The sequence below is a fragment of the Panthera pardus genome, unplaced genomic scaffold, assembly GCF_024362965.1.
Source record: "Panthera pardus isolate Hobbes unplaced genomic scaffold, ASM2436296v1 HiC_scaffold_24, whole genome shotgun sequence".
In the NCBI taxonomy this organism is placed as follows: Eukaryota; Metazoa; Chordata; class Mammalia; order Carnivora; family Felidae; genus Panthera; species Panthera pardus.
The window spans coordinates 35519835-35545609 of NW_026526810.1; the positions used below are offsets into that span (position 1 = coordinate 35519835).

The following is a 25775-nucleotide window of genomic DNA, read 5'->3' on the forward strand; positions in this document are numbered from 1 at the left end:
GATTTGTTAGAATTTTCTGGAATTTTCTACAAATACAGTCATACAGTTTCAGTTTTTTTGTGTGTGGCTGGTTTCATTCAGCATAATTAATTTGAGATTCGTTCATGTTGTGTGTATCATTAGTTCGTTGATACTTTTTATCAGGTGGAAGTTAAACCAACCATGCATTACTAGATAAACCTCATTTGGTAGTGATACATTATTCTTTTAAAATACTGTTGGATGTGTTTTGCTAAAATTTTGTTATGAAGTTATACATCTCTATTTATGAGGGATGGTTGTGCTTTTATTATTTTGGAATCAAAGTATCAGGGTATTGTTGGCCTTATGAAGTGAGTTTGTTGGAGGAAGTTGCATAGAATTATTTCTTCTTTGTTTCGTAGAATTCACTAGTGAAGCTATCTGGGCCTGCGTTTTCTTATGGGGGTGAGGGTTTTTGACTACAAATTCAGTTTATCTCATAGATGGAGTGATCTTGGGTAGTTTGTCTTTCAGGGAAGGAATTTGTCCATCTTAGTTTTTGAGTGTATTGTCACAGGATTGTTCATAATATTTTTGTGTTGCCTTTTTAATACATGTAGAATTTGTAGTGATGCTATCTCTCTCCCTCCTGGTGTTAGTGGTTTGTACCTTTTCTCTTTTTTCCTGATTAGTTTATAAGTTTTGTTGATCATCTGAAAGAATCAGCTTTTGGCATCGATTATTTTCTCTATTGTCCTTCTGGTTTTTGTTTTTGTTTTTGTTTTTGTTTGTTTGTTTTTTCCCACTGATTTCCATTCTTGTGTTTATTATTGCTTTTTTCCCTTCTGCTTCCTTTGGGTTTCATTTACTTTACTTTCCTCATTCTTTTTTTTTTTTTTTTTAATTTTTTTTAATGTTTATTTATTTTTGAGAGAGGGAGACACAGCGTGTGAGCAGGGGAGGGGCAGAGAGAGAGGGAGACAGAATCTGAAGCAGGTTCCAGCCTTTGAGCTGTCAGCGCAGAGCCCGATGCGGGACTCAAATTCATGAACCGCGAGATCATAACCTGAGCTGAAGTCAATGCTTAACCGACTGAGCCACCCAAGTGCCCATACTTCTGTCATTCTTTAAGGTGGAAATGGAAAACATTGATTTAAAACCTTTCTTCTTTTATAATATAGGCATTTAATGTTACAAATTTCTCTTGAAACACTTTTACTGGACCCTTCACATTTTGAAACTCTTAAGTGACTAAGCTGGAGTATTCCTAGGTCTTCCCTTATTTGTTTTTCATCTTTCATCTTTCTTTTGTTGACTGATTTCCAGTGCCTTTTAAACCATTGCTTCATTTACTTTGTCTAACTTTGTAGTTATTCTAGGTGAGAAGGTAATCCAGTCCCTCTATTTGAGATACTTTTAGTTTTATGTACTGTTTCACAAATGATAAAGAAGCATCTTACATATTTATGATGCTTTCAGCTTACAGAGTACTTTTGCAGAAAGTTCAGTATTTTGAGATAGCAACAGCCAACTGGCTTCTTTTGAACATTAGTGGCTTGTGCATTATATAGAAAATCATTCTTCATATAGTGGTTAGGCATCTGTCCACTTGAGCTGTTCACAGCTTAGTTAGCAAGTCAAAGATAAACAGTAACCAAAAAGAACTTCCTGAGCAGCAAACAGCTGCCACAAAGCTATCAGACAAATAAAGCTAGGCCTTTATGCTGAGTAAGGAAGCAGTGTAGAAGCAGGTGCTGAAAAGTAGGCAACTAATGAAAGCACAGCAGTGATTCACCAGTGAGTAAAACAGATGTCCTCAGGGTGCTTTTATTTTAACCAGACATAAAATAAGCAAGTATATATATGATATGTCAGGGCTGACAAGTACTAGAAAAGGAAGTAAAGCAAGGCAGGGCAATAGGGAGTGATGGAGTAGATACTCTTAGATTTATGTAATGCAAAATCTTTGATGCCAGGAAGTAGAGTATGTATAGTGGTTTTAAAAATTAGATAATTGTGTTTGAAAATATGTTCATAAAAATTAGTTACCGTGAAAATGTTTGGCTGCTTAAGACGGATATATTGAAATTATCTGAAAACCTGGTTTATACAGAATTTCTCATTCTCTGACAGTGTTGACTAAATGAGGCATTGATTAGATTAAAACATGTGCAAAGTCATTTTGACTCCACAGTGTAGTCTCTTCTCCAATCCATTCTCCACTCCATAATAGAAAGAAGCTGGACCTTAAAACCTTACAGTTGAATTGTATTTTTAGATTGAAAGTATCCGGGGGACTTCCTTTGATGCATGTGAGAATTTCTGACCAGAAGATGAAAGATGTACTGTGTTTGATTGACAGTATACCCTTGCCACAGAAATCCTCTGAACAGTCTCCAGAGAGACAGGTAACTGGATATAATAAAAATGGTGAATCTTTACATTTGTGTATATGGTGAGTTTTTCCATCTTTCTTTGTGCTAATTTGTTTTTGAATATTTTTTAGGACCGGTTTCATTTATTTGATACACTCCTAAAGTTTAATGTTGTCGATTCTGTTCAAGAGTGCATATGGCATTGAATAGATAAAAGTTGAAGCCTATTTTCACTGCAGTTTAGAGTGGTGATAAAAAGTCTGTGCTGGGCATGGAGCCTACTTAAGATTGTCTTTCTGTGTCCCTCCCCTGCTCACACACGCTCTCTCAAAAATAAATAAATAAATCTTCTTTAAAATGTTGCAAAATAGAATTTGTATATAATTTTATTACCCATTAAACTTAAAAATTCTAGATAACTTTATTTGGAATTGACATTTACAACATAAAATATATGTTAGATTTCCACTTTGAAATGAAATTTTAGCCAACTAATGTTGTTATCATTCTCTAGGAATCTGTAATATAGATGAACGGTTAATATTGTCATAGCAAATAAATGACACACTATGATAGACTTATCTACTAGAGTAGTAAATAGTCTGCCCTTGTAAATACAGGTGGTAGTCTTAATAATTAGTAAACACTAGCTAGTTGATTGCATAATGTGCTTTGTTGGAAGATTTGTATCTTATGTGTGTATGTGTCTTTCCATCTCTCTCTCTCTGCTCTATAATTTTTCAGTATTTTTCTCATTTATGTACATTTGATCCTGTTAAATCAGTATGTTAAACTTTTTTGGGGTACCTGGGTGACTTAGTCAGTTAAGCATCTGACTTTGGCTCAGGTCATAATCTCACTGTTGAGTTTGAGCCCCACGTTGGACTCACTGCTGTCAGCGCAGAGCCCGCTTCAGTTTCTCTCTCCCCCTCTCTGTCTGCCCCTCCTCTTCTTGTGCTTGCTCTCTCTCTGTCTCTCAAAAATAAACAAATATTGAAAAAAAATTAAAAAAATGTTTTGTATTTGACAGGTATCCTCAATTCCTGTTATTTCAGATAGGACAAAAGACCTACTTAGTACTTCACTGTTGCTGGATGGAGTAGAATCAGGTAAGGAAAGTAAATGTTTTTTATTAAACCAAGCCTATACATTTGTATATAGAGATAAAATTTTCAGAAAACAAAGGAATTTAGAAAGTGTTACAACAATTCACTGGTTTTAGTTCTAGCTGTGCTACTAACCAACAGTATCATTTTGAGTCACCTTTTTTTAAGCCCAAGTTTCTTCATTTGAATGATAGGATTTTTGTGATAGACAGTGCTTAAGATTCTATATAAGATTTTTTTTTTTTTGGCCCCAATTTCTACCTGATCTTTTTTCCTAGCTCTAGCCTAACTGATCTTGTTTAATTTTGAAGTAGAGTATAAGCGTCATGAGGACAAGGATCATGTCTGCCCTCTTTACCTTGGTGCCCTTGGTGGCTGATACAGACTGATATATGATGGGTGATGCCCAGTAATTATTTATTGACTATTGAATGAGTGAACTAAAGTGAAAAACAGAGCTTTTGAAGAAAAAAATAGTAGGGTGGTTTGGTCTTTATGTATGATTATCATATATCAGGTTGAGTCACTTTGTGGGACTTAGAAATAAGATTGGGCATATATTCTGATTCTGAGTATGAAGATTATATCTCATAAATGAGTTTTACCTTTGAGAGATTTAAGTTTGAGTGTTTTATGCAGTTTTATGTGGACATTCTCTCAAGTCAAATGAATGTCTTCTTTAGAGTCTGATGATGAATATTTTGATGCTGAAGATGGAGAGACACAGACTGGTAAAAGTTTGAGAGGTTCAGAACTAAAAAAAGCTGCAGAAGCCCCAAATGAGGAACTCATTAATCTTTTACTGAAGTTTGAAATTAAAGAGGTATGTATATTTTTTTCATCCATTAATAAATATATTGCTATTATCACTATCCTTAAAGTATTTCATGCTAGATCTGAATATAAAATATATTAAAATTTTGGTACTCTGTCTTCCCTCCTTCCCAACACACACACACAGACACACACACGCACATGCATGGTTCCAGGAAAATGAAATGTTATTTTGTAAATAGTGATATGAGAATGATCTATACCATATTTAATCTATTCTGGAAAAGCTCAAAGATTCCTAAGTGGGATTTTCTTTTCCATAGAAAATTTCTATGACATGTTTACATTAATGTTTTTTTTACTTTTTTTAAGCTAAATAATATTGCTCATTGTGATGTTTATAATTTGAAAAAGTGTAAACAACCTAGATTTTTAGCATGTCTTTACAGCCATTAAAAGTCATGTAATAAAACATTGACATGGAAAGATGTTCACAAAATATCATTATTTTGGAACAAAAATAGATTAAAATACTGAGGACATTATGATTCTATTTAGAAATTATACATACACATAATTTTTTTCTTTGATCATACTTGATAGTGTTCATCTCTGTGTGGAGGAATTATAATTTCTTATTTTTGCCTGTTTGCTTTTCCCTATATTCTAAATATACTTAATAGTAAATATGCATTTCTTTAATAATAAAACACAGAGGTATAAAAAGATGTTTCTTATTGACTGCTTTTTATCCCAATGTGAGGTGATGTCCTAAAATATAAAGTCAGAAATACCAGATTTTAATTGTGTATATAAATCCCTCTAAGTATTACTGGTATTTGTTAAAGTTTTCAATTAGCAATAATCGCGCCTCGGATAAACCTCATTGGCTACGATACTGCCACTGCGCAAAGCTTGGTATTTGTTTGAAAGAAATATATGTCATTTATCTTTAGCCTTCTTTGCTCCCTTTTTTTCATATACCCATCTAAAATTCCAAAAATCCCTTGACTCTAACTTGAGAATACATTCAAATGATTGGTCTTCTCTTCTATTGCTACTGCACTGTCCAAGTCACCATATTCCCTGGACTAGTGCAGTAGCCTCATAATTCTTTCTCTGCTACTGTAAGGTACTCTGTTCTCCACACGATAACCAGAGTGATCCTTTTATTTTTTAATTTTTATTTATTTTTATTTTAGAGAGAGAGTGCAGGCAGGGAAGAGGGGCAGAAGGAGAGAGAGTGAGAGAGAGAGAGAGAGAGAGAGAGAGAGAGAGAGAGAGAGAATCTCAAGCAGTCTCCAAGTGCGGAGCCAGATGCGGAGCTTGTTTCCATGTCCCTGAGATCATGACCTTAGCTGAAATCAAGAGTCAGAAGCTCAACCCACTGAGCCACCCAGAGTGCCTCCAGAGTGATCTTTTTAAAGTGAAAGATCAGGGATGCCTGGGTGGCTCAGTCAGTTAAGCAACCAACCAACTTTGGCTCACGACTCATGGGTTTGAGCCCGCCTTGGGGCTCTGTCTCCCTCTCTCTCTGCCCCTCCCCTGCTCATTCTCTCTTTCTCAAAAATAAGTAAACATTAAAAAAAGTGAAAGATGATGTCATGTCTTTGCTCACAACTGTCCCCTGGCTTCTCTATTGATTAAAGGGCTAAGTCATTCCCATGGCCTACAACACCTTGCTATATAGCATATAGGTCACCCCATGTGACTTTAGATTCATTTTCAGTTCTCTTCTGCCTTGCTTACTCTGCTCCAGCCATATTTCATTCATCCCTTCAATAAATATTCATCAAGTGCCATCATGAAGTGCATTGTTTAACATACTGCAGTTACAGCAGCGAACGCAAAGTTCTTGCCTTATGGAACTTACACTTGGCTTTTGTTCTTCCTTATGTATACCAGAGCACATTCTTTGTGCTTGCTGGGGTTTCTTTCTGCCTGGAACACTGTTTTTCTATATGACTTGATTCTTTATTTCCATTAGATATTTGCTCAAGTGCTATCTTATTGGGAAGGTCTGATCACCCACTACGAGATAGCAGCCCTGACTTTTCCCCACTCTTCCTCTTGTCCATCGGGACAGGAACCTTGTGTGTTCTGGTCAGTTCGATGTCCCTAGTTGCTGGGACGGCCTCATACATGGTAGATGATGCGCAATAAGTATTTTGTTGAATATTGAATGAATGAACTGAAATTATCAACAATCAGCATCATCTAAGAAAAAATAGTGCTGTTAGAAATATTTTTCTCAAGTTGATATTTTTGTCATTCTGAAGTTTTAAATGTTGCTGTACTGAAATATATTAAATTTTTTCTTTATATCTTAGTATTTGCGTATGTTTAGAAAATTCTATTAACAAAAATATTTACCCACAATTTAATATATTATTTTATGTTTTTATTGCTTTCATTTAAATCATTTATTTATTTGAAATTTACTTTTGTGTAACAACTCTGCACTGAGTATCGTACTATAGTCTCTTATTGTTTCTACTCTTTAGTTGACACCCCTGTTTTTTCTTAAATGTGTAATGATACCACTGCCAATAATATTAATTTTTGCTTTTATTCATCATTTATGTTCTGTTATTATTGCTGCCTAACAGGGTATCCTAAAACATAGTAGTTCAAAACAACTGTTTAATTTTGCTCAGAGTATTATGGGTTAGGAATTGTGGAAGGGCCCAGATTGGTAATTTTTGTGTATAGTTTTTCATGTGGTGCAGTCATATTTTTTGGAGCTACAGTGACCTGAAGTCTCAGAGGGTCTCAGAAGTGCCTCACTCATGAGGCTGGCTCTTGCCACTGGCTGGTGGCTGGGAGCTCAGGTGGGACTGTTGACTGAAATACCAACTCATAGCCTCCTGAGCATGGCAGTTTCAGGGTAGTTGAACTTTTTACATGCCAATTAGCTTCCCCTCAGTGTGCATTCCCAGGTGAAACATTTATGGGCATTTTTTTTTTTTTTTTTTTAATCATTGGCAGTCATTAAAGTGTGGCTTCTGTAGTCTGTTGATTGAAATGCAAAGATAGTGGACAAAGCTCTCCATCTCTTGATGGAGTACCAAAGTACTGTTATGTTTTAAAAATTGTCACATATGTGTTTTGGTTTTGATTGGCTAAATATACTGGCTGTTATATCCAGAATAAATTTAAACAGTACTGTAGTAGTAAATAGCTAGACTGTCCTATTTTTTACTTTAATGGAAATGCCTTTTTTTTTTTTAAATCAACAAACATGATTTTTGTTTTGAGATAGAGGTTTAAGAAAATCATATTAAGTAAGAATGCATATATTCCTGTTTAAAAAAAGGAAATTTAAAAAGTAAATCAATAATTGATGTAAAATTTTATCATGATTTTTATATAGATGTAGTTTTATTCTGAATAATAGAATTTAAGGTATAATTTCCAATCAAAGTAAACAATTTTATGGTATTAGAGAAGTATGAGCTATTGTTCTCATGATAAAATGTATGAAGAAAAATTTTGTTTTTTAAACATGATTCAGAATATTTATCATGCTTTTAATGGGTGTCTTGATTCTTTTAGGTTGTTTTGGAATTTACTAAACAACAGAAAGAAGAAGATACAATTCTAGTATTTAATGTTACTCATTTGGGAACAGAGGCTACATTGAGAACTTTTGATTTAACTGTGGTATCTTATTTAAAGAAAATCAGCTTGGATTACCATGAAATTCAAGGTAACAGCCACACAAATAGAAATAATGGTTAATAGTAAATATAGTCTCACTTTGAGTATTTGAGACACTTTTGTGTATATAACAGTATTTTTAAATAAATAATAGCTAGCACTGTTCTAAGGATTTTACAAATAATAACTCATTTAATTCTCATAACAATGTTATCTCCAATTTACATAAAAGGAAACTAAGCTGTAAATCGGTTATATAATTTAACCAAGATCACACTGCTGGTTAGTCGCTGAACCATGTTTAAACCCTGGAAGTCTGGCCCTAGGGTCTGTATTCTTAACTTCTGTGATCTACTACTGCCTCAGAGAGTCCATATAAATCTCCATTGTATAAGGAATATTCTTCCCATTTTACAAAGAAAGTTTAAATAAAGGGATTAAGTGGCTTATTCAAGACCATGCATCTTATGAATGGCAAAACCTAGAATTTATCTCTGATCTTATAACTTTAAGTTCTTGTTCTTTGTATTGAATAGTGTTTACATATCAGAAGCTCAGTAGGTTATAAAAATTAGAATGGGGCATAAAATTCATTCTTTTAGAAGCTCTTATCGTTTGTTTACTTCAGTGTACAGTTTATGTGCTCAGTAATATTTGAGGAATGATTGGGTGAATCTACATTTTATATTTGACTAGTATTTTAGCCAAATATAAAGTCCTATTTTTGTTATTTTTTAATAGATGAAATTAAAACACACCTCGGTTTAGAGGAAAAATGTTTTATATGTTAGTAATGTTCTGTAAACATGGTGTTAAGATGGAATTTACTTTCTTGAGGGGGAGAATGTAAAAAATTTGCTAGGCTATTTTTTTCCTTTAGGGAAGGTTATGACCTTTAAGGTGAAGGGAAATTTCTAAGATTATTTAGAAGGAGCAGGACTTATAGAACTGAAAATAATAAAAGATGGATAAAATGGTGCATAAGTCACTTCTCCTTCCACAGCTTTTTGACACACTTCCTTGGTATATCTACCTCAGGATATAAAGGACATCTGGTAGTATATCTGTAGTTTTTTAATTAAAAGAAATTTGGCAATTCCCCTCCCTTACAACGTACTTTAATTTTCTATGTAAAATAAGCCTTCTCTCTTACCATAAACAGAGAAAAATTACTTGTTTCTTTAATATGAATGAAATATTTGCTCTTTGAATTTTATAGCTCAATAGGATATTACATATTTTTATAGTTCATTCTTACAATATAGTTGAGAAAGCTGAAGTTAAATAGCTTTTGGTAAGAGTTGAGATGAACTAGAATTCATTTCTTAATTTGTAAGCATTCTACTGCCATACAAATGCACATATGTCCTTAAAAATATCTAGAGAAATATTTATTATTTTTGAATATAGATGTAAAATCAAATAAAAATAAATATGCATATTTTTAAGTAGGTTGGATGCTAAAGGTAAGATAAGTATTTGGATTGGTCTATTTATACACCAGTGATATTAATATTAAATAATCATAAAAATATGTGCAGGTAGGCTTTTAAAGCTTAAGTAATGTATTTTTTTTAAGAAAATGATCTAGAAAATTCCAAGCTTAGGGGTGCCTGGCTGGCTCACTTGGTTAAGTGTCTGACTTTTGATTTGGGCTTAGGTCATGATTTAACGGTTTGTGAGATTGAGCTCCAAGTTGGGCTCTGTGCTGACAGCACGGTACCTATTAGGGATTCTCTCTCTCCCTCTTTCTGTGCCTCCCCCACTTGCGCTCATGTGGGGGAGTGCACTAAATAAATGAATAAATGAATAAATAAGTAAGTAAATAAATAAATAAAATTCCAGTCTTAAAAAGAACAATTTATTTGAAACACTTTTCTTCTTTTTCTTTAATCTAGGATCCAAAAAGAAGCCCCTTCACTTGATTAGCTCTTCTGATAAACCTGGATTAGATCTCTTAAAAGTAGAATATATTAAGGTAAGGGCCATAGAATGTTTACATATTTATTGTATACTCTAAATTGTCCTCTGGAAGGAAAAAGATGACAGCAGATTACTAAATTCTCTAGATGTGTGTCATAGATTTTAATCATAAGAATATCCATTTTTCCTCTTTTCATTTATACACTTTCTCTTTTACTTAAGTAGAAGAATAGGACCAGTAAAAAGACACCCAACTCGGGGTGCCTGGGTGGCTCAGTCAGTTAAGCATCCAACTTCAGCTCAGGTCATGATCTCACAGTTTGTGGGTTTGAGCCCTGCCTTGGGCTCTGTGCTGACAGCTCAGAGCCTGGAGCCTGCTTCTGATTCTGTGTCTCCCTCTCTCTCTGCCCCTTCCCCTGCCCATGCTCTGTCTCTCTCTCTCTCTGCAAAAATTAATAAACTTAAAAAAAATTTTTTTTAAAAAAGAAAAAGACACCAAACTCCCTATCCCCAAAGATGGAAGCTTGGGATGAAGTAGCATAAACTTGTACCTCTCGGGACATATTTACCTACCTAAGTTCATTGTAAATGTAGGTGACATTTGGCTGAGTATCCTATATCACAAGGGATAGAGTCAAATTTGATTGGGTTCAGAAGAAAACTACCAGGATTAGGAAGGGATTCAAAAAGATATCGTATGAGAAATGCTGAAGGAAGTAAAGAGTATTTAGCTTTATTCAAGATTAGTTGATTTGTTTAATCATTTAACAAGCATTTATTGAATGCCTTTGTCAGGTTCTGTTAGGCACTTGGGATACAGAGATGAAAAACATGCCCTGTTTTCAAGGAACTTATGGACTAGTAGGCAGACAGACAAGTTAGATAACAATTAAAGTATAATGTGATTGATTCTCTCATAAAGAACATAAGACTCTGTGGCATCAGGGAGGCAGAGAAGCTAGTCTAGGCAGAAGTCTTCTCACAAGATGAAAAACTGAATTTCCTATGGATGTGCCCAAGAGACAGAACTTGAACCAATAGATAATTGTGTTGGGAGGTAGAATTTTGACTCAGTACCAAGGCCTAATTAAATCACAAGTTCTCTGAAGATTAAATTTCTAAGAAAATGAGGTTTCTTTCAGTGGAGATAACCTAAAAAAGTCTTCCAAAGATATAAAGGGATAGATTAAGTGATGGATGGACTAGATGACCTTTAAACCTTACAGCTTTCAGAGTTTATAATTCTGGTCTCTAGTTGTAGTTTCCTAGAAGTACATGTTGCCATGTTTTTCATATTTGAAGAGGAGAACAAAATTGCATGATTATAATAAATAACTTGGATGTCACTTTAAAACAATGACAGTAAAATTAAATATATACAAAATTATAGTTCTGAATAAATGTAAAAAATAAACTAGAGATCATAAATAAGTTATTTACTTTGGTCTTAAATCTTTTTTCAGAACTTCTATTCTTTTTTTTAGGCTGATAAGAATGGACCTAGTTTTCAAACTACGTTTGAAAAAACTGAGCAAACACTTAAGGTAAGAAATTTTATTAAAAGGGTATATCTTATTTGAAAACAACTTATTGTGGAAGGCTTCAGTATCCTTTGAGGAATAATGACTGGGTCGGTAATTTGATGAAATAATCAGGAGTCAGTAAAAGTTATAAATCTCCTAGATACCTACCATGTTCTGTGTTTGTCATTAATTATAATAGAGCTGGTGTTTTGACTTCCTGTAGCACATCCTAATTATTTCTAAAAACAGGGAATGCGATAGACAGTGGAACTTTGATTTATAAAGAACCAACAAGGTTTTCAACAAATTAAACTAGTTACTGTTGTTTAATGCAAACCTGAGAAAGTATGGGAAATACAAGAAGGTGTTGAGTACATCTGAAGCCATACTAAGGTAGTCACATGGAGGAAGAGGAGACGATGTAGTTGTGGATTATTTAAAAAAAATATTTTTTTAATGTTTATTTATTTTTGAGATAGAGACACAGCATGAGCAGGGAAGGGGCAGAGAGAGAGGGAGACACAGAATGTGAAGCAGGCTCCAGGCTCTGAGCTGTCAGCACAGAGCCCGACGCGGGGCTCGAACTCACGAACTGTGAGATCATGACCTGAGCCCAAGTTGGACGCTCAACCGACTGAGCCACCCAGGCACCCCAATTGTGGATTATTTTAAAAAGAAAATCAGAGATAGGAATTTGAAGTTACACTTTTGAGAGATGGGAGAATTTGTGGAATATTGTGAACCTTCCTTTTTAAAAATTATTTATTTATTTACTTTTAATTTAAATTCAAGTTAACGTACAGTGTTGTCATGGCTTTAGGACTAGAACCCTAGTAATTCATCTCTTGCATATGACACCCAGTCCTCATCCCAACAAGTGCCCTTCTTGATGCCCATCACCCATTTAACCTATCCCCTACCTGCTTCCCCTCAACAATCCTCAGTTAATTCTCTGTATTTAAGAGTCTCTATGGTTTACCTCCCTCTGTGTTTTTATCTTACTTTTCCTACCCTTCCCCTATGTTCATCTGTTGTCTTTATCAAATTCCACATGAGTAAAATCATATATCTTTCTCTGACTTATTTTGCTTAGTATAATACCCTCTGTTTATATCCATGTTGTTGCACATGGCAAGATTTCATTCTTTTTTCATCACTGAGTAGTATTCCATTGTGTATGTATACCACATCTTCTTTATCCATTCATCAGTTGATGGACATTGGGTTCTTTCCATAATTTGACAATTGTTGATAGTGCTGCTGTAAACATTGGGGTGCATGTGCCCCTTCGAATCAGCATTTTTGTACCCTCTTGAGCCTTCCTTTTTATAATTTTTATATCCACTTAGTGCTTTGAGGCAATAAAAGGAAATTCTTTTATATAAGCAAAGATTTTTAAAGAATTTTAATTTGCTGTTAGAAAACCACATTATTACTGAAGCAATTTTTGTTGGTATCTTAGCTTTCTGGATTCATTGTTTTAAAAAATGTAACCCTTTTTTTCCCAAAAGTTTTATGTACATTCGTATATACACACACATACACATTTATACACATACACATATACACATAGACATTTATACACATTCATATATATATATATATATATATATTTAAATGATAGGAGCATTATTGGGGTTTTGGAAGATAATTTAGTAACTGAGAACTTACTTAATAATTGTACTTTTAAATCTCTGAATTTCACATTTGAAATCATTTCTCGACATAGTATTAACACATGGTGATTTTGGAGTTTCATGATCTAACTTTAAAGTTTTATGTAATCAAAATAAAAAGTCCATTGAAGATCCAAAAGTCCTATACGTGATGAGTATCAAGATGGCCATGACAAGCAGATTATAGGTTTCTTGTTAATTATATTTGGGAAACAGAATAATTACGTTACTCATGGGAACTCACAATGTGTGTGAGTATAATTTACTGTCCATATATTTCCTCTTTAAGGAGTCTGAGTCGTGAATCTTTATCTCCTCTCTGTTCCTTCTAAGCTATGGAAGCAGTGATGTAAATCTAGCTAGAAGCCTTTCAGTTCCATCATGGAAATTAAGGTTATAATTGGCCTGGAAAACTAACTTTCTTTTTAAAAAATTTCTAGGTGGCTTTTTCATCTTTAAATCTGTTGCTGCAAACACAAGCTCTTCTGTCTTCTATTAATTACCTGACAACCATTATCCCATCAGATGACCAAAGAAGTGATACCAAAGAAGTACAAATTTCAGCTGAAAAGCAACAAAAAAATTCAGGTGTGCAGAAAGGTATGAAAAACACTTATTGTTGTTAACAAGCATGTTAGAATTCTAGAGGTAAATGGGAATCGTAGAGATCATCAAGTTCGGTCATTTGCATGCCATTTTCCCCACTTCTGTGCTTTTCTTCAAACAAAATCATATGTGAGTAACTGCTGTGTAAGGCAAATGTAACTAATACTGATGCTTTAAAAAAATACCTGTTTTTCTTCTTATTTTGGTGGTAGTGGTGAATGCTGTAGGTAGATAATAGGGAAGAAGACCTGTATTTACACTGAACTTTTCCTCCCTTCTCAGTGGCTCCTGAATGAGCTCCACAAAGGGTTAGTCTTCCCTTCCCATTTTACAAATAAGGTAGTAAGACCCAGAGACTTGGGGATAACAGTACAGGGATAGCATGTAGTTGGTTAAGAGCCCAGATTTTAAATCAGAAACAACTCAGTTTAAAATCCTGCCTCTGCTACTTAAATTATATGACTATAGGCACATTATTTAATTTCTCTCAGTTTCAGTGTCCTTATTTATTTTATGTTTTTTTTTGCTTGTACATTATGAAAGTAACATCTCAGTATGAGAAATACAAACTGTACAGAAGATGTAAAGCAAAAAGAGTATTTGAAATCTTTAAGAGCTTGAGAATTTTATAATTTTTTAAAACAGAAATATGGTTCACTTAATACAAGCAAGAAACCTTAATAGAGTTTGAATTACTCGAATCCCATGTGATAGAATGCTTTGTTTTATTTTTAGTGATTGTATCCTCTAAAGACAGGGACATTATTGACTTCAGACTATTTGCCAAGTTGAATGCTTTCTGTGTCATTGTTTGTGATGAGAAGAACAATATTGCTGAAATCAAGATTCAAGGTAAAAGTTCACATACTATTAAGAATTTTTTAAAAGAGAAGCTTTTTTTAATGGTGAAGAGTATACAAATGGAGGGCTCTGAGCTGTGAAAACTGGATAATTTTTTTATGACATAATTGAATTCTATATTTTCTTAGCTCTTTGGGATGTAGATCTTGGTTAGAATCTGACCATCAAATTGAATGACAATACTGGTGTTTTGAATCTCTCGGAGTTGTCTCAGAGGTGAAAAGGGATCCTAATGTCCATGTAGAGATGCTATCAATGGGCTGGGATGTGGGTCTGATTTTCAGGTCAAGGTCTATGAATATGCTTTATCTTGGTACAAATGCAAAAGAACCTTATGATGAAGAGAAAGCCTATCTATGAGTCCATTATGTTCTTTTAGGCAAAAGCTGCTGAAACTGATAAGACTCTGTTTTTACCAGCTCACTATGATCTGATAACAGTAAAGAATGTTTAATGAAATTCTTGAATAACTTAAAAATGAAAAAAATTAGTTTTTTTCTTTGGCCTTTCCAAGCTGACAATTACCTTTAGTCTACATTTGATTCATGAAACTTATAGCTTCCATATGAATGACTGGATATAAGATATAAAAGATTTCCTAAAATCCCAAGATAATCTGTTTGCTCTAGGTGTAGTTTTTTTCAGAAGGTTGAAAATTCAGATAATTGATTTATAATGAATGTATTGGTTTCATTGTTTATAACACTGAAAATATATAACATTGCAACTAACTAATTTATCACTTGGGAGTTCAAGCATAGTTAATTAAAAAAAAAAATCACCCCAGGGGCGCCTGGGTGTCTCAGTCGGTTAAGCGACCGACTTCGGCTCAAGTCATGATCTCACAGTTCGTGAGTTTGAGCCCTGCGTCAGGCTCTGTGCTGACAGCTCAGAGCCTGGAGCCTGCTTCAGATTCTGTGTCTCCCCCACCTCTCTGCCCCTAGCATGCTTATGCTCTGTCTCTCTCTGTCTCTCAATAATAAATAAATGTTAAGTTTTTAAAAATCACCCCAAAATGAAATTATGCAATAAAAAGAAACATCTTGAGGTCTTCTTATGGTAGGTCTTTAGAAATTATAATAATATAATTTTTTTTTCCAGGCCTTGATTCTTCTCTTTGTCTTCAGTCAAGAAAACAGTCACTGTTTGCCAGACTGGAAAATATTATTGTCACAGATGTTGATCCTAAGACAGTTCATAAAAAAGTAGGTGTAGTAAATAGATAGCTAATATGTTTTGATAATTGAGTATGAGATTTTATTTTTAAATATATTTTAAGAAATATTAATGAAATATATTTTGATACACAAATGTTTGTTTCTCTAATGATTATAAATATAAGCCCTTTTGTTTGTTTGTTTGTTTGTTTGTTTGTTTGTTTATTTTTAGTCTCAACCGAGTTAACATACAGTGTAGTCTTGGGTTTAGGAGTAGAATCCAGTCATTTGTCACTTACATATAATACCCAGTGCTCATCCCAACAAATACCCTCCAAATATAAGCCCTTTTTTAAATGAGACTTTGTCATTACCCTCTTGAACAGAATACATTCTAATCTCTGCTTTTCAGGCTGTGTCAATAATGGGAAATGAAGTTTTTCATTTTAACTTGGATTTGTATCCTGATGCCACTGAGGGAGATTCCTATACTGACATGTCCAAAGTGGATGGTGTGGTATCACTGAATGTTGGCTGTATTCAGATTGTTTATCTTCATAAATTCCTCATGTCATTTCTGGTAAAAGTCACTATTTATATGTTGATTTTCAACTTAGAAATACTTAAGCCTGATAGTTTTGATTTCAGATCTTATAAATTTTGGATTTTAGGATGTACATTGTTTTGATTATAGATGGTATTTATATATTAAGATAGAGGTTAAAACCTCTCTTTAATAGTTGAAATCTGAGTCATTTAATTTGTCTAGAACTGGAATTATTTTTGCTAGAACATGAATTTTACTCGAAACCAAATTTTCAAGTAAAAAAATACTAAAAATATCCTCCGCCCCCGCCCCACTCTGTTCTTCAGCCATATAACATTAGCCCTTATCAGGTAGCTCATAAATATGGATGGATGATCAGTGATTTTTTTCCTAATTCTAGATAAATGAGACTCAATTGAAAGTTATGTATAGGAAATAAATAGCACAGAAATAAAGAAGATGGTGTTATTAATGATGTGCTTGTCCTCTGTTTTTCTCCTTTTATACTTGGTGTCCACAGAACTTCCTCAACAATTTCCAGACAGCCAAAGAGGCTCTGAGTGCTGCCACTGTTCAGGCTGCAGAAAAGGCTGCCAGAAGTGTGAAAGATCTTGCCCAGAGGAGTTTTCGTGTTTCTCTCAATATTGATCTGAAAGCACCAGTTATAGTCATCCCACAGTCTTCTATTTCCACTAATGCAGTGGTGGTAGATCTTGGGCTCATCAGAGTTCAAAACCAGTTTAGTCTGGTGTCTGGGGAAGACTATTTAAACCCTCCAGTAATTGATAGAATGGATGTGCAGCTAACAGAGCTTAAGCTTTCTAGGTATATTCTCTTTGAATAATTATGGATTGAAGAGTTATTTAATGTTTTCCATGAATTTTGTGGCCATTGAAATTCATACCCAACATGCTTCGGTTGCACAGAATACTTTACTTTTATTTAGTTTTTAAAAAGGTTTTTAATATTTATTTATTTTTGAGAGAGAGTGAGAGAGACAGAGTGCAAGTGGGTGAGGGGCAGAGAGAAGGGGAGACACAGAATCCGAAGCAGGCTCCAGGTTCCGAGCGTCAGCAAAGAGCCTGACGTGGGGCTTGAACCCACAAACTGAGAGATCATGACCTGAGCTGAAGTTGGAAGCTCAGTTGACTGAGCCACGCAGGCGCCCCCAGAATACTTTAATTTTTAATCAACTTTTTATTTTGAAAAATTCCACAGTTACAGAAAAATTCCAAAAATATTACCATGATGATACCAATATTATCCTTTACCTGGGTTTACCAGTTGTTTACATTTGCTTTAACTATGTATGTCTGCATATTATTATTTAAAACATGTTTAAAAAATTTGTTTAATGTTTATTTTTGAGAGAGTGGGAGAGAGAGAGAGATGGACGGACAGAGTGCAAGCGGGGGAGGGGCAGAGAGCGAGGGAGACACGGAATCTGAAGCTGACAGCTCTGAGCTGTTAGCACAGAGCTTGATGCGGGACTTGAACCCATGAACCATGAAATCATGACTTGAGCCAAAGTCTGCCGTTTAGCAGACTGAGCCACCCAGGCGCCCCTAAAACCTCTTTTTAATTTAATTTTTAAGTTGAGATAAAATTGACATATTGTCTTGCTTTCAGGTATATAACATGATTCAGTATTTGTGTATATTGTGAAATGATCATCACAATAAGTCTAACATTTGTCACCACACATACTTACAATTTTTTTTTCTTGTGATGAGAACTTTTAAGATCTACTTTCTTAACCACTTTCAAATATACAATACAGTATTTTTAACCAGTCACCTTGCTATACATTACATTCCCAGGACTGACTTACTTTATAATGGGAAGTTAAAACATTTTTTGCTGAACCATGAGTATAGACTTTGCTCTTAACCTCTTGCTCTAAATGCTTTAGCATGTGTCCCCTAAGAACAAGGACACACATCCTTTTACATAATGCAGTTTTCAAATTCTGGAAATTTAACACGGATACAGCAATAACGTCTAATATGGAGTCAGTATTCAAATCTTACTAGTTGTTCCAACAGTGTCCATTATAGTAATTTTTCCCCTTGATCAAGGGTCATGTATGGATGGCATTTAATTGTATCCTGTACAACTGAGGGGGATTTCTATATTACTGGTACTTACTTGCTCTGGAATAGTTCTTTAGTCTTTCTTAGTGTTTCATGATGAGACAGTTTTGAAGAGTACAATCTAGTTGTTTCATGGAATGTCTTTTAATTTGGTTTTGTCTGAGTGATTCTTCATGATTTAATTGAACTTATGTATTTTTGGCAGAATACTGCATACATAATGATGTATCTGTAGAGCTCCCACAAGATGACCCATGAAAATCTATATATAATACATTTTAAAATAATTTCTACCCTATCCAAGGAGATTTAATTAACTTAATAAAAAAGGAAAATTACAAGGCAAGTCCAGAAAATAATCCTGGAGAAGAGCTTTATCAAACTCTTCAGAAAATGCTAATTGTTCATCTTGCCATTTTTTTCTTTAATCTCTGTACCAATGCATATATTAGTCTTTGTACAACTATATTTGATGACTACTCCATGTATTCAACATTATGAATATCTTTTTAAAATTTAATCCATGTGTGACCTAATGTTTGAAGAAAAAGGTTTTCTTAATGGGTCATTGTATGTCATGTATTTGACTCTTTCCCTAAAGTGAATTATAGATTGAGATTAGAAAAAACTAGCATGGGTTCAAATCACTATTGAGAGCAGTGACTTTTGATTTCAATGTCTTTTTAATGATAGGTTGCATTTCCCTCCTGTGTATATGCATTTATATCAGTTATATTTTTCATTAGGACAGTGATCCAGCCAGGCATCTCCCATCCTGATGTTCAGCTCTTACACCCAATTAACTTGGAATTTTTTGTAAACCGGAATCTAGCTGCATCTTGGTATCACAAAGTACCTGTTGTAGAAATTAAAGGACACCTTGAATCAATGAATGTAAGTGTGTGAGTGAAAAATACTCGTTATTGAAATTTTAGACTCTGAAGACTTTCTTAGGATAAATCAATAAGATACGTGAAATTTTTGAGTGGTTGGTGTAAGAACAATTTCAATGAGATGTCCAAAAATATGTTCATTATTTAGCAGAATTTAATCTTCAGTTAAGTGTTATTGTGTGTGTGTGTATACAAAAAATATATATATTTATACACACACACATATATACATATATGCATATACATATATATATACATATATATATATACACCATATATGTATATATATATATATATGATATATACATTATTAGTTTAGGGTATATAACATAGTAATTCAACATTTATTTACATTGCAGAAATAGTCACTACAATAAGTATAGTTCTCATCTGTCACTTTACAAAGTTAATATAGTATTATTGACTGTATTTTCCATACTGTACATTGTATCTCCATGACTTACTTATATTATAACTACAAGTTTGAATTTATTAATCCCTTACACCCATTTCACATCCCTAATCCCCTTTCCCATCTGGGAACCACCAATCTGCTCTCTGTTTCTATGAGCCTGGTTTTTAGTTTTGTTCTGTTTGGCTTTTTAGAGTCTACATATCAGTAGAATCATGCTGTGTTTGTCTTTCTCTGACTTATATCATTTAGCATAAGTGTTTTTGTTTTCTTTGGATAGATAAGCAGTAGGGCATAAGCAGTAGCTAATCATATGTTAGCTCTATATATTTTTAGGAACCTCCATACTATTTTCCATAGTGGCTAGTTTATATTCCTACCAGTAGGGCCCAAGGGTTCCCTTTTCTCCACATCCTTGCCAATATTAGTTGTTTCTAGTCTTTTGGGTAATAGCCATTCTGAGAGGTGTGAAGTGATACCTAACTGTGATTTTGATTTGCATTTCCCTGATGATTAGTGATGTTGAGCATCTTTTCATGTGCTTGTTGGTCATTTCTGTGTCTTCACTGGAAGAATGTCTATTCATATCCTCTTCCTGTTTTTTAACCAGATTGTTTTTTTGTTACTGGGTTCTATGAGTTCTGTATATATTTTGATACTAACTGCTTATCAGTTATAGGATTTGCAAATATCTTTTTCCATTCAGTAGTTTGCTTTTTCATTAAATTTTTAAAAAATATTTTATTTATTTTTGAGAGAGAGAGAAAGAGAGAGTGACAGAGTACAAGCTGGGCAGGAGCAGAGAGAGAGGGAGACACAGAGGCTGAAGCAGGCTCTAGGCCCTCAGCTATCAGCACAGAGCCCGAGGCAGGGCTCAAACCCATGAACGGTGAGATCATGACCTGAGTCAAAGTCAGATGTTTACCTGACTGAGCCACCCAGACGCCCCACTTTTTCATTTTAATGATGGTTTTTTTTTTTCTATGCAGAAGCTTTTTAGTTGATATAGTTTCATTTGTTTATTTTTCCTTCTGTTGTCTTGGCTTTTAGAGTCAGATCTACGGAAACGCCTTAAGACTGATGTTAAGGAGCTTAATGCCTGTGGGTTTTTTTTAGGAGCCTTATGGTTTTGGGTCTCATATTCATCTCATATTCAAGACTTTCATCCATTTTGAGTTCATTTTTGTATATAATGCAAGATAGTGGTTGACTTTCATTCTTTTACATGTAGCTGTCCAGTTTTCCCAGCACCATTTATTGAAGAGGCTGTCCTTTCCCCATTGTATATTCTTGCATCTTTTTTGTAATATTAGTTGATCATATATGCATGGGCTTATTGCTGGTTTATGATTTATGTGTCTGGTTTTACGTCCGATATCATACTGTTTTGATTATAGCTTTGTAGTATAGTTTGAAAGCAGGGATCATGACACCTTTGGCTTTGCTCTTTCTTAAGATTGTTATGGCTATTTGGGATCTTTTGTGTTCCCATAGAAATTTTAGAATTATTTGTTCTAGACCTCTGAAAAATGCCATTGGAATTTAGGTAGGGATTGCATTGAATCTGTAGATTGCTTTGAGTAGTAATGTTAATTATTCCAATTCATGGGCATCAAATATCTTTCTATTTATTTGTGTCTCCTTCAATTTGTTTTATCAGTGGACAAGTATTTTGTTCTTTTTGATGTGATTGTAAATAGGATTGTTTCCTTGATTTGGCTTTCTGATGGTATGTTATTATTGTAGGGAAACACAACAGATTTTTTTGTACATTAATTTTGTATCCTGAAGCTTTACTGAATTCACGTATTATTTCTAACAATGTTTTTGTAGAATCTTTAGAGTTTTCTATATATAGTATCGTGTCATCTGCAAATAGTGTGACAGTTTTACTTCTTCCTTTTCAATTTGGATTACTTTTATTTCTTTCTCTTGCCTAAATGCTATGGCTGGGACTTCCAGTATTATGTTGAATAGAAGTGGAGACAGTGAGCATCCTTGTCTTGTGTCTGATTTGGAGAAAAAGCTTTTAGCTTTTTACCAATGAGTATGATATTACCTGCGGGTCTGTCCTATATGATCTTTATTATGTTGAAGTATGTTCCCTGTATATCTGGTTTGTGAGTTTTTATCATAAATGGATGTTGAATTTTGTCAAATGCTTTTTTCTGCATCTGTTGAGATGATTGTGATTTTTATCCATCATTTTCTTAATGTGATATATGATGTTGATTGATTTGTGGATGTTGAACCATCCTTGCATCCCTGGAATATATTCCACTTAAACATGGTTTATGAGCCTTTAATGTATTGTTGAATTTGGTTTGCTAATATTTTGTTAGGGATTTGTATCTATGTTCATCAGGGATATTGCTTGTAGGTTTTTTTTATTAATTTTTGTAGTGTACTTTTCTGGTTTTGGTATTAGGGTAATGGTGCCCTTGTGAAATGAGTTTGGAAGTGTTCCTTCCTTTTTCATTTCTTGGAATAATTCAAGAAAGATAGGTACTAATTCTTCTTTAAATGTTTGGTAGAATTAACCTGTGAAGCCATCTGGCCATGGGCTTTTGGTTTGGGGGGAGTTTTTAAGTTATTGATTCATTTTCATTACTTGTAGTCAGTGTATTCAAATTTTCTATTTCTTTGTGATTTATTCTTCAAAGGTTGTGTATTTCTAGGAATTGTTCCATTTTTTCTAGATTGCCTGATTTGTTGGCCTGTAATTATTTATAGTAGTCTCTTATGAACCTTTGTATTTCTATTGTGTCAGTTATAGCTTCTCTTTCACTGCTAGTTTATTTGGACCCTGTCTTTTTTTCTTGATACGTCTGGATAGAGTTTTATCACTTTTGTTTATCTTTTCAAAAAACAATCTTATAGTTTCATTGATCTTTTTTTTTCTGTTTATTTCTTTTTGAGACAGAGAGAGACACAACATGAGTGGGGGAGAGGCAAAGAGAGAGGGATACACAGAATCAGAAGCAGGCTCCAGGCTCTGAGCTGTCAGCACAGAGCCTGACGTGGGGCTCGAACTTGTCAACTGTGAGATCATGACCTGAGCCAAAGTTGGATGCTCAACCGACTGAGCCACCCATGCACCCCTCATTGATCTTTTTAATTCATTTTTAAGTCTCTGTTTCATTTATTTACTCTCTGATTTTTATCATTCCCGTTTTCTACTAACTTTGGATTTTGTTGGTTCTTTTTCTCGTTCCTTTAGGTATACAGTTAAGGTGTTTATTTAAGATTTCTCTTGTTTCTTGAGGTAGGCTTGTATTGTTATGAGCTTCCCTCTTAGAATTGATTTTGCTGCATTCTTTAGATTTTGGTATGTTGTATTTCTGTTTTCGCTTGTCTCTGGGTATTTTGTTTTTGTTTCTTTTGATTTTTTGATGACCCATTGGTTTTTCAGTAGCATGTTATTTAATCTTCACATTTCTATGGTTTTTCTAGTTTTCTTATAATTATTTCTAGTTTTGTACCATTGTGGTTGGAAAAGATGCTTGATATGATTTCAATCTTCTTTTTTTTTTTAAGTTTATTTATTTATTTTGAGAGAGAGAGTGTGAGCAGGGGAGGGGCAGAGAGAGAGAGTGAGGGAGAAAGAATCCCAAGCAGGGATTCCCACACCATCAGTACAGAGCCTGATGCGGGGCTTGAACTAATGAACTTCGAGATCATGACCTGAGCTGAAATCAAGAATCAGATGCTTAATCAGCTGAGCCACCCACGTGCCCCTGATTTCAGTCTTCTTAAATTTTTTGAGAGTTGTTTTTTTTGACCTAATATGTCATCTATCCTGGAGAATGTTCCATGGTCACTGGAGAAGAATGTGCATTCTTTTGCTTTTGGGTGGAATGTTCTGTATGTATCTGTTAAGTCCATCAGATCTAATGTGTTAAGAGCAGTGTTTCCTTGTTGATTTTTTTGTCTAGGTGATCTATCCATTGATGTAAGTCGAGTGTTAAAGTCTCCTACTATTACTGTATTACTGTCAACTTCTTCTTTGAGGTCTGTTAATATTTGCTATCTGTATTTAGGTGCTCTTATGTTGGTTGCATATATATTTATAAACATCCTACCTTGCTTTATTGATCCTTTTATCATTATATAGTTGTCTTTTTTGTCTTTTATTACAGTTTTGTTTTAAGGTCAATTTTGTAGGATATAACTGTTCCAGTGTTCTTTTCGTTTCCATTTGCATGGAACATCTTTTTCCATCCCTTTACTTTCTTTCTGTGTGTCCTTACTTCAGAAGTGAGTCTCTTCTAGGTCTTGTTTTTTTATCCATTCAGCTACTCTGTCTTTTAAATGGAGAATTTAGTCCATGAATTTAAAGAAATTATTGATAGATAGGTATATACTTTATTGCTCTTTTATTAATTATTTTCAGGTTGTTTTGTAGTTTCTCTGTTCCTTCATTTCCTTCTCAATTCCTTTGTATTAGATGATTTTCTTTCATGTTATGTCTAGATTCCTTTCTTTTGTGTATTTACTATATGTTTTTGCTTTGTGCTTACTGTGAGGTTTACATACCCTATCCTTTGTATGTAAGAGTCTTTTTTAAATAGATAACCACTTACTTTGAACGTATCCAAAACTCTACATTCCTCCCCCGAACAGAATTTATGTTTTTGATGTCACCTTTTACATCTTTTTTTTTAATGTATCTTTTAAGTAATTATTGTAGTTTCAGTTAATTTTACTACTTTTGTTTTTTGACATTTTTAGTAGTTTTATAAGTGATTAATCCACTACCTCTACTATATGTTTACCTTTTCCAATGAGATTTTTACTCTCATATGTTTTCTTTTTATTAGTGCCTTTTTTATTCATCTTAAAGAAGGCTTTTTAGTATTCTCATAAAGCTGGTTTAGTGGTTATTAACTCCTTTAGTTTTTGCTTGTTTGAAAAACACTTTCTCTATTTGAATGATAATCTTGCTGGGTAGAGTATTCTGGGTTGGAAAATTTTTTTAGTACTTTGAATGTGTCATGCTACTCCCTTCTGGCTAGTAAAGTTTCTTCTGAGAAATCTGCCAATAGCTTTATGAGGTTTCCCTTGAATGTAGCAAGTTGTTTTTGTCTTGCTGCTTTTAAGATTTTCTCTTTAATATTGACATTTTAATTATAATAAGGCTTGGTGTAGTGCTCCTTGTGTTCATCCTTTTTGGTAATTTTCATGCCTCCTCGACCTGGATGTCTGTTTCCTTCTCGAGGTTAGGGAAGTTTTCAGGCATTATTTCTTCAAAATGTTGTCTGCTACTTTCCTCTCTCTTCTCTTCTAAGACCTCTGTAATTTTAATGTTCTTCTGTTTGTCTTTGTCCCTTAAGATACCTTCATTTAAAAAAATTTTTTTAATGTTGTTTTTGCTCTGTTTTGGTAAGTTCTGTTGCTTTATTTTCCTGCTCACCAATCTGTTCTCCTTCATCCAGTCTGCTGTAGAACCCCTCCAGTGTATTTTTCATTTCAGCTATCGTATCTTCAGTTCTCTGGCTTCTGTTTGTACTGCCTTATATTTTATATCTCCTTGTTGAAATTCTCACTGTCCTTATCCATTCTTTTCCTGAGTTTCCGTGAGTATCTTTATGATCATAACTTTAATTCTTTATCAGGTAGATTGCTTAATTCCATATCATTAAGGTGTTTTTCTCAGGTTTTGTCTTATTTTCTTGTTTGAATATATTTGTTTCCTCATTTTATTTGATTTTCCGTGTTTGTTTCTATTTGGTGAAACAGGCAGTCTTTTTAGTCTTGAATGGTATCCTTGTTTAGGTGATGATTCTTCTTGTTCAACCTTGTCCTAGCTTGTGGTTGTCTTCTGAACCTTTGTGGTTGTCTAAAACACCTGATTTATTATTGGTATGCCCCCATTGTTGAGGGTGTGCCAAGATCTGTCAGTGATCCAAGGGGAGGAATATTATTCAGCACCTAGTTTCAGGCTGATTAGAAGCCAGACCCTCAGGCAACTGCTTTTAAAGTATGCAAATGTATATAGTCCTATGGGACTGCAATCATAATCCCTGCTCAGGGCTCTAGGAGATCTGAGCACCAGCTGCAGAAATTGGCATATTGTATTGGTGTGTAAATGAATGTATGAACTCCTTTCTCACAAGTCTTGTTTAGCTGTAATGAGGCCAACGGGGATGTGCAAGGATGGTGTCTCCCTGCTTTTGTACCCTGAAAGCACCTTCTTAGTCTCTAGATA

The 25775-nt window shown here is 34.1% G+C and overlaps 1 protein-coding gene and 1 non-coding gene across 6 annotated transcripts in view; one reads left to right on the forward strand and one right to left on the reverse strand.

Moving 5' to 3' along the window:
• The window catches only part of VPS13C (vacuolar protein sorting 13 homolog C), a 195257-nt gene that overhangs the window by 73086 nt on the left and 96396 nt on the right, over positions 1–25775 (forward strand). For all 5 annotated transcript variants that reach the window (XR_008417070.1, XR_008417071.1, XR_008417072.1 and 2 more), the window contains 12 exons: positions 2240–2369; positions 3367–3445; positions 4126–4265; positions 7772–7925; positions 9775–9854; positions 11284–11343; positions 13439–13598; positions 14340–14456; positions 15567–15670; positions 16035–16202; positions 16690–16994; positions 19009–19156. Coding sequence is in view for 2 of the 5 variants with exons in the window: in XM_053889012.1 (XP_053744987.1) it covers positions 2240–2369; positions 3367–3445; positions 4126–4265; positions 7772–7925; positions 9775–9854; positions 11284–11343; positions 13439–13598; positions 14340–14456; positions 15567–15670; positions 16035–16202; positions 16690–16994; positions 19009–19156 (1645 nt within the window). In the remaining 3 variants the exon portion in view is untranslated. The remainder of the gene's footprint in view (positions 1–2239; positions 2370–3366; positions 3446–4125; positions 4266–7771; positions 7926–9774; positions 9855–11283; positions 11344–13438; positions 13599–14339; positions 14457–15566; positions 15671–16034; positions 16203–16689; positions 16995–19008; positions 19157–25775) is intronic.
• LOC128773385 (U4 spliceosomal RNA) lies at positions 4986–5132 on the reverse strand. The gene has a single exon (XR_008417635.1). It is a non-coding gene; the product is annotated as a U4 spliceosomal RNA (small nuclear RNA).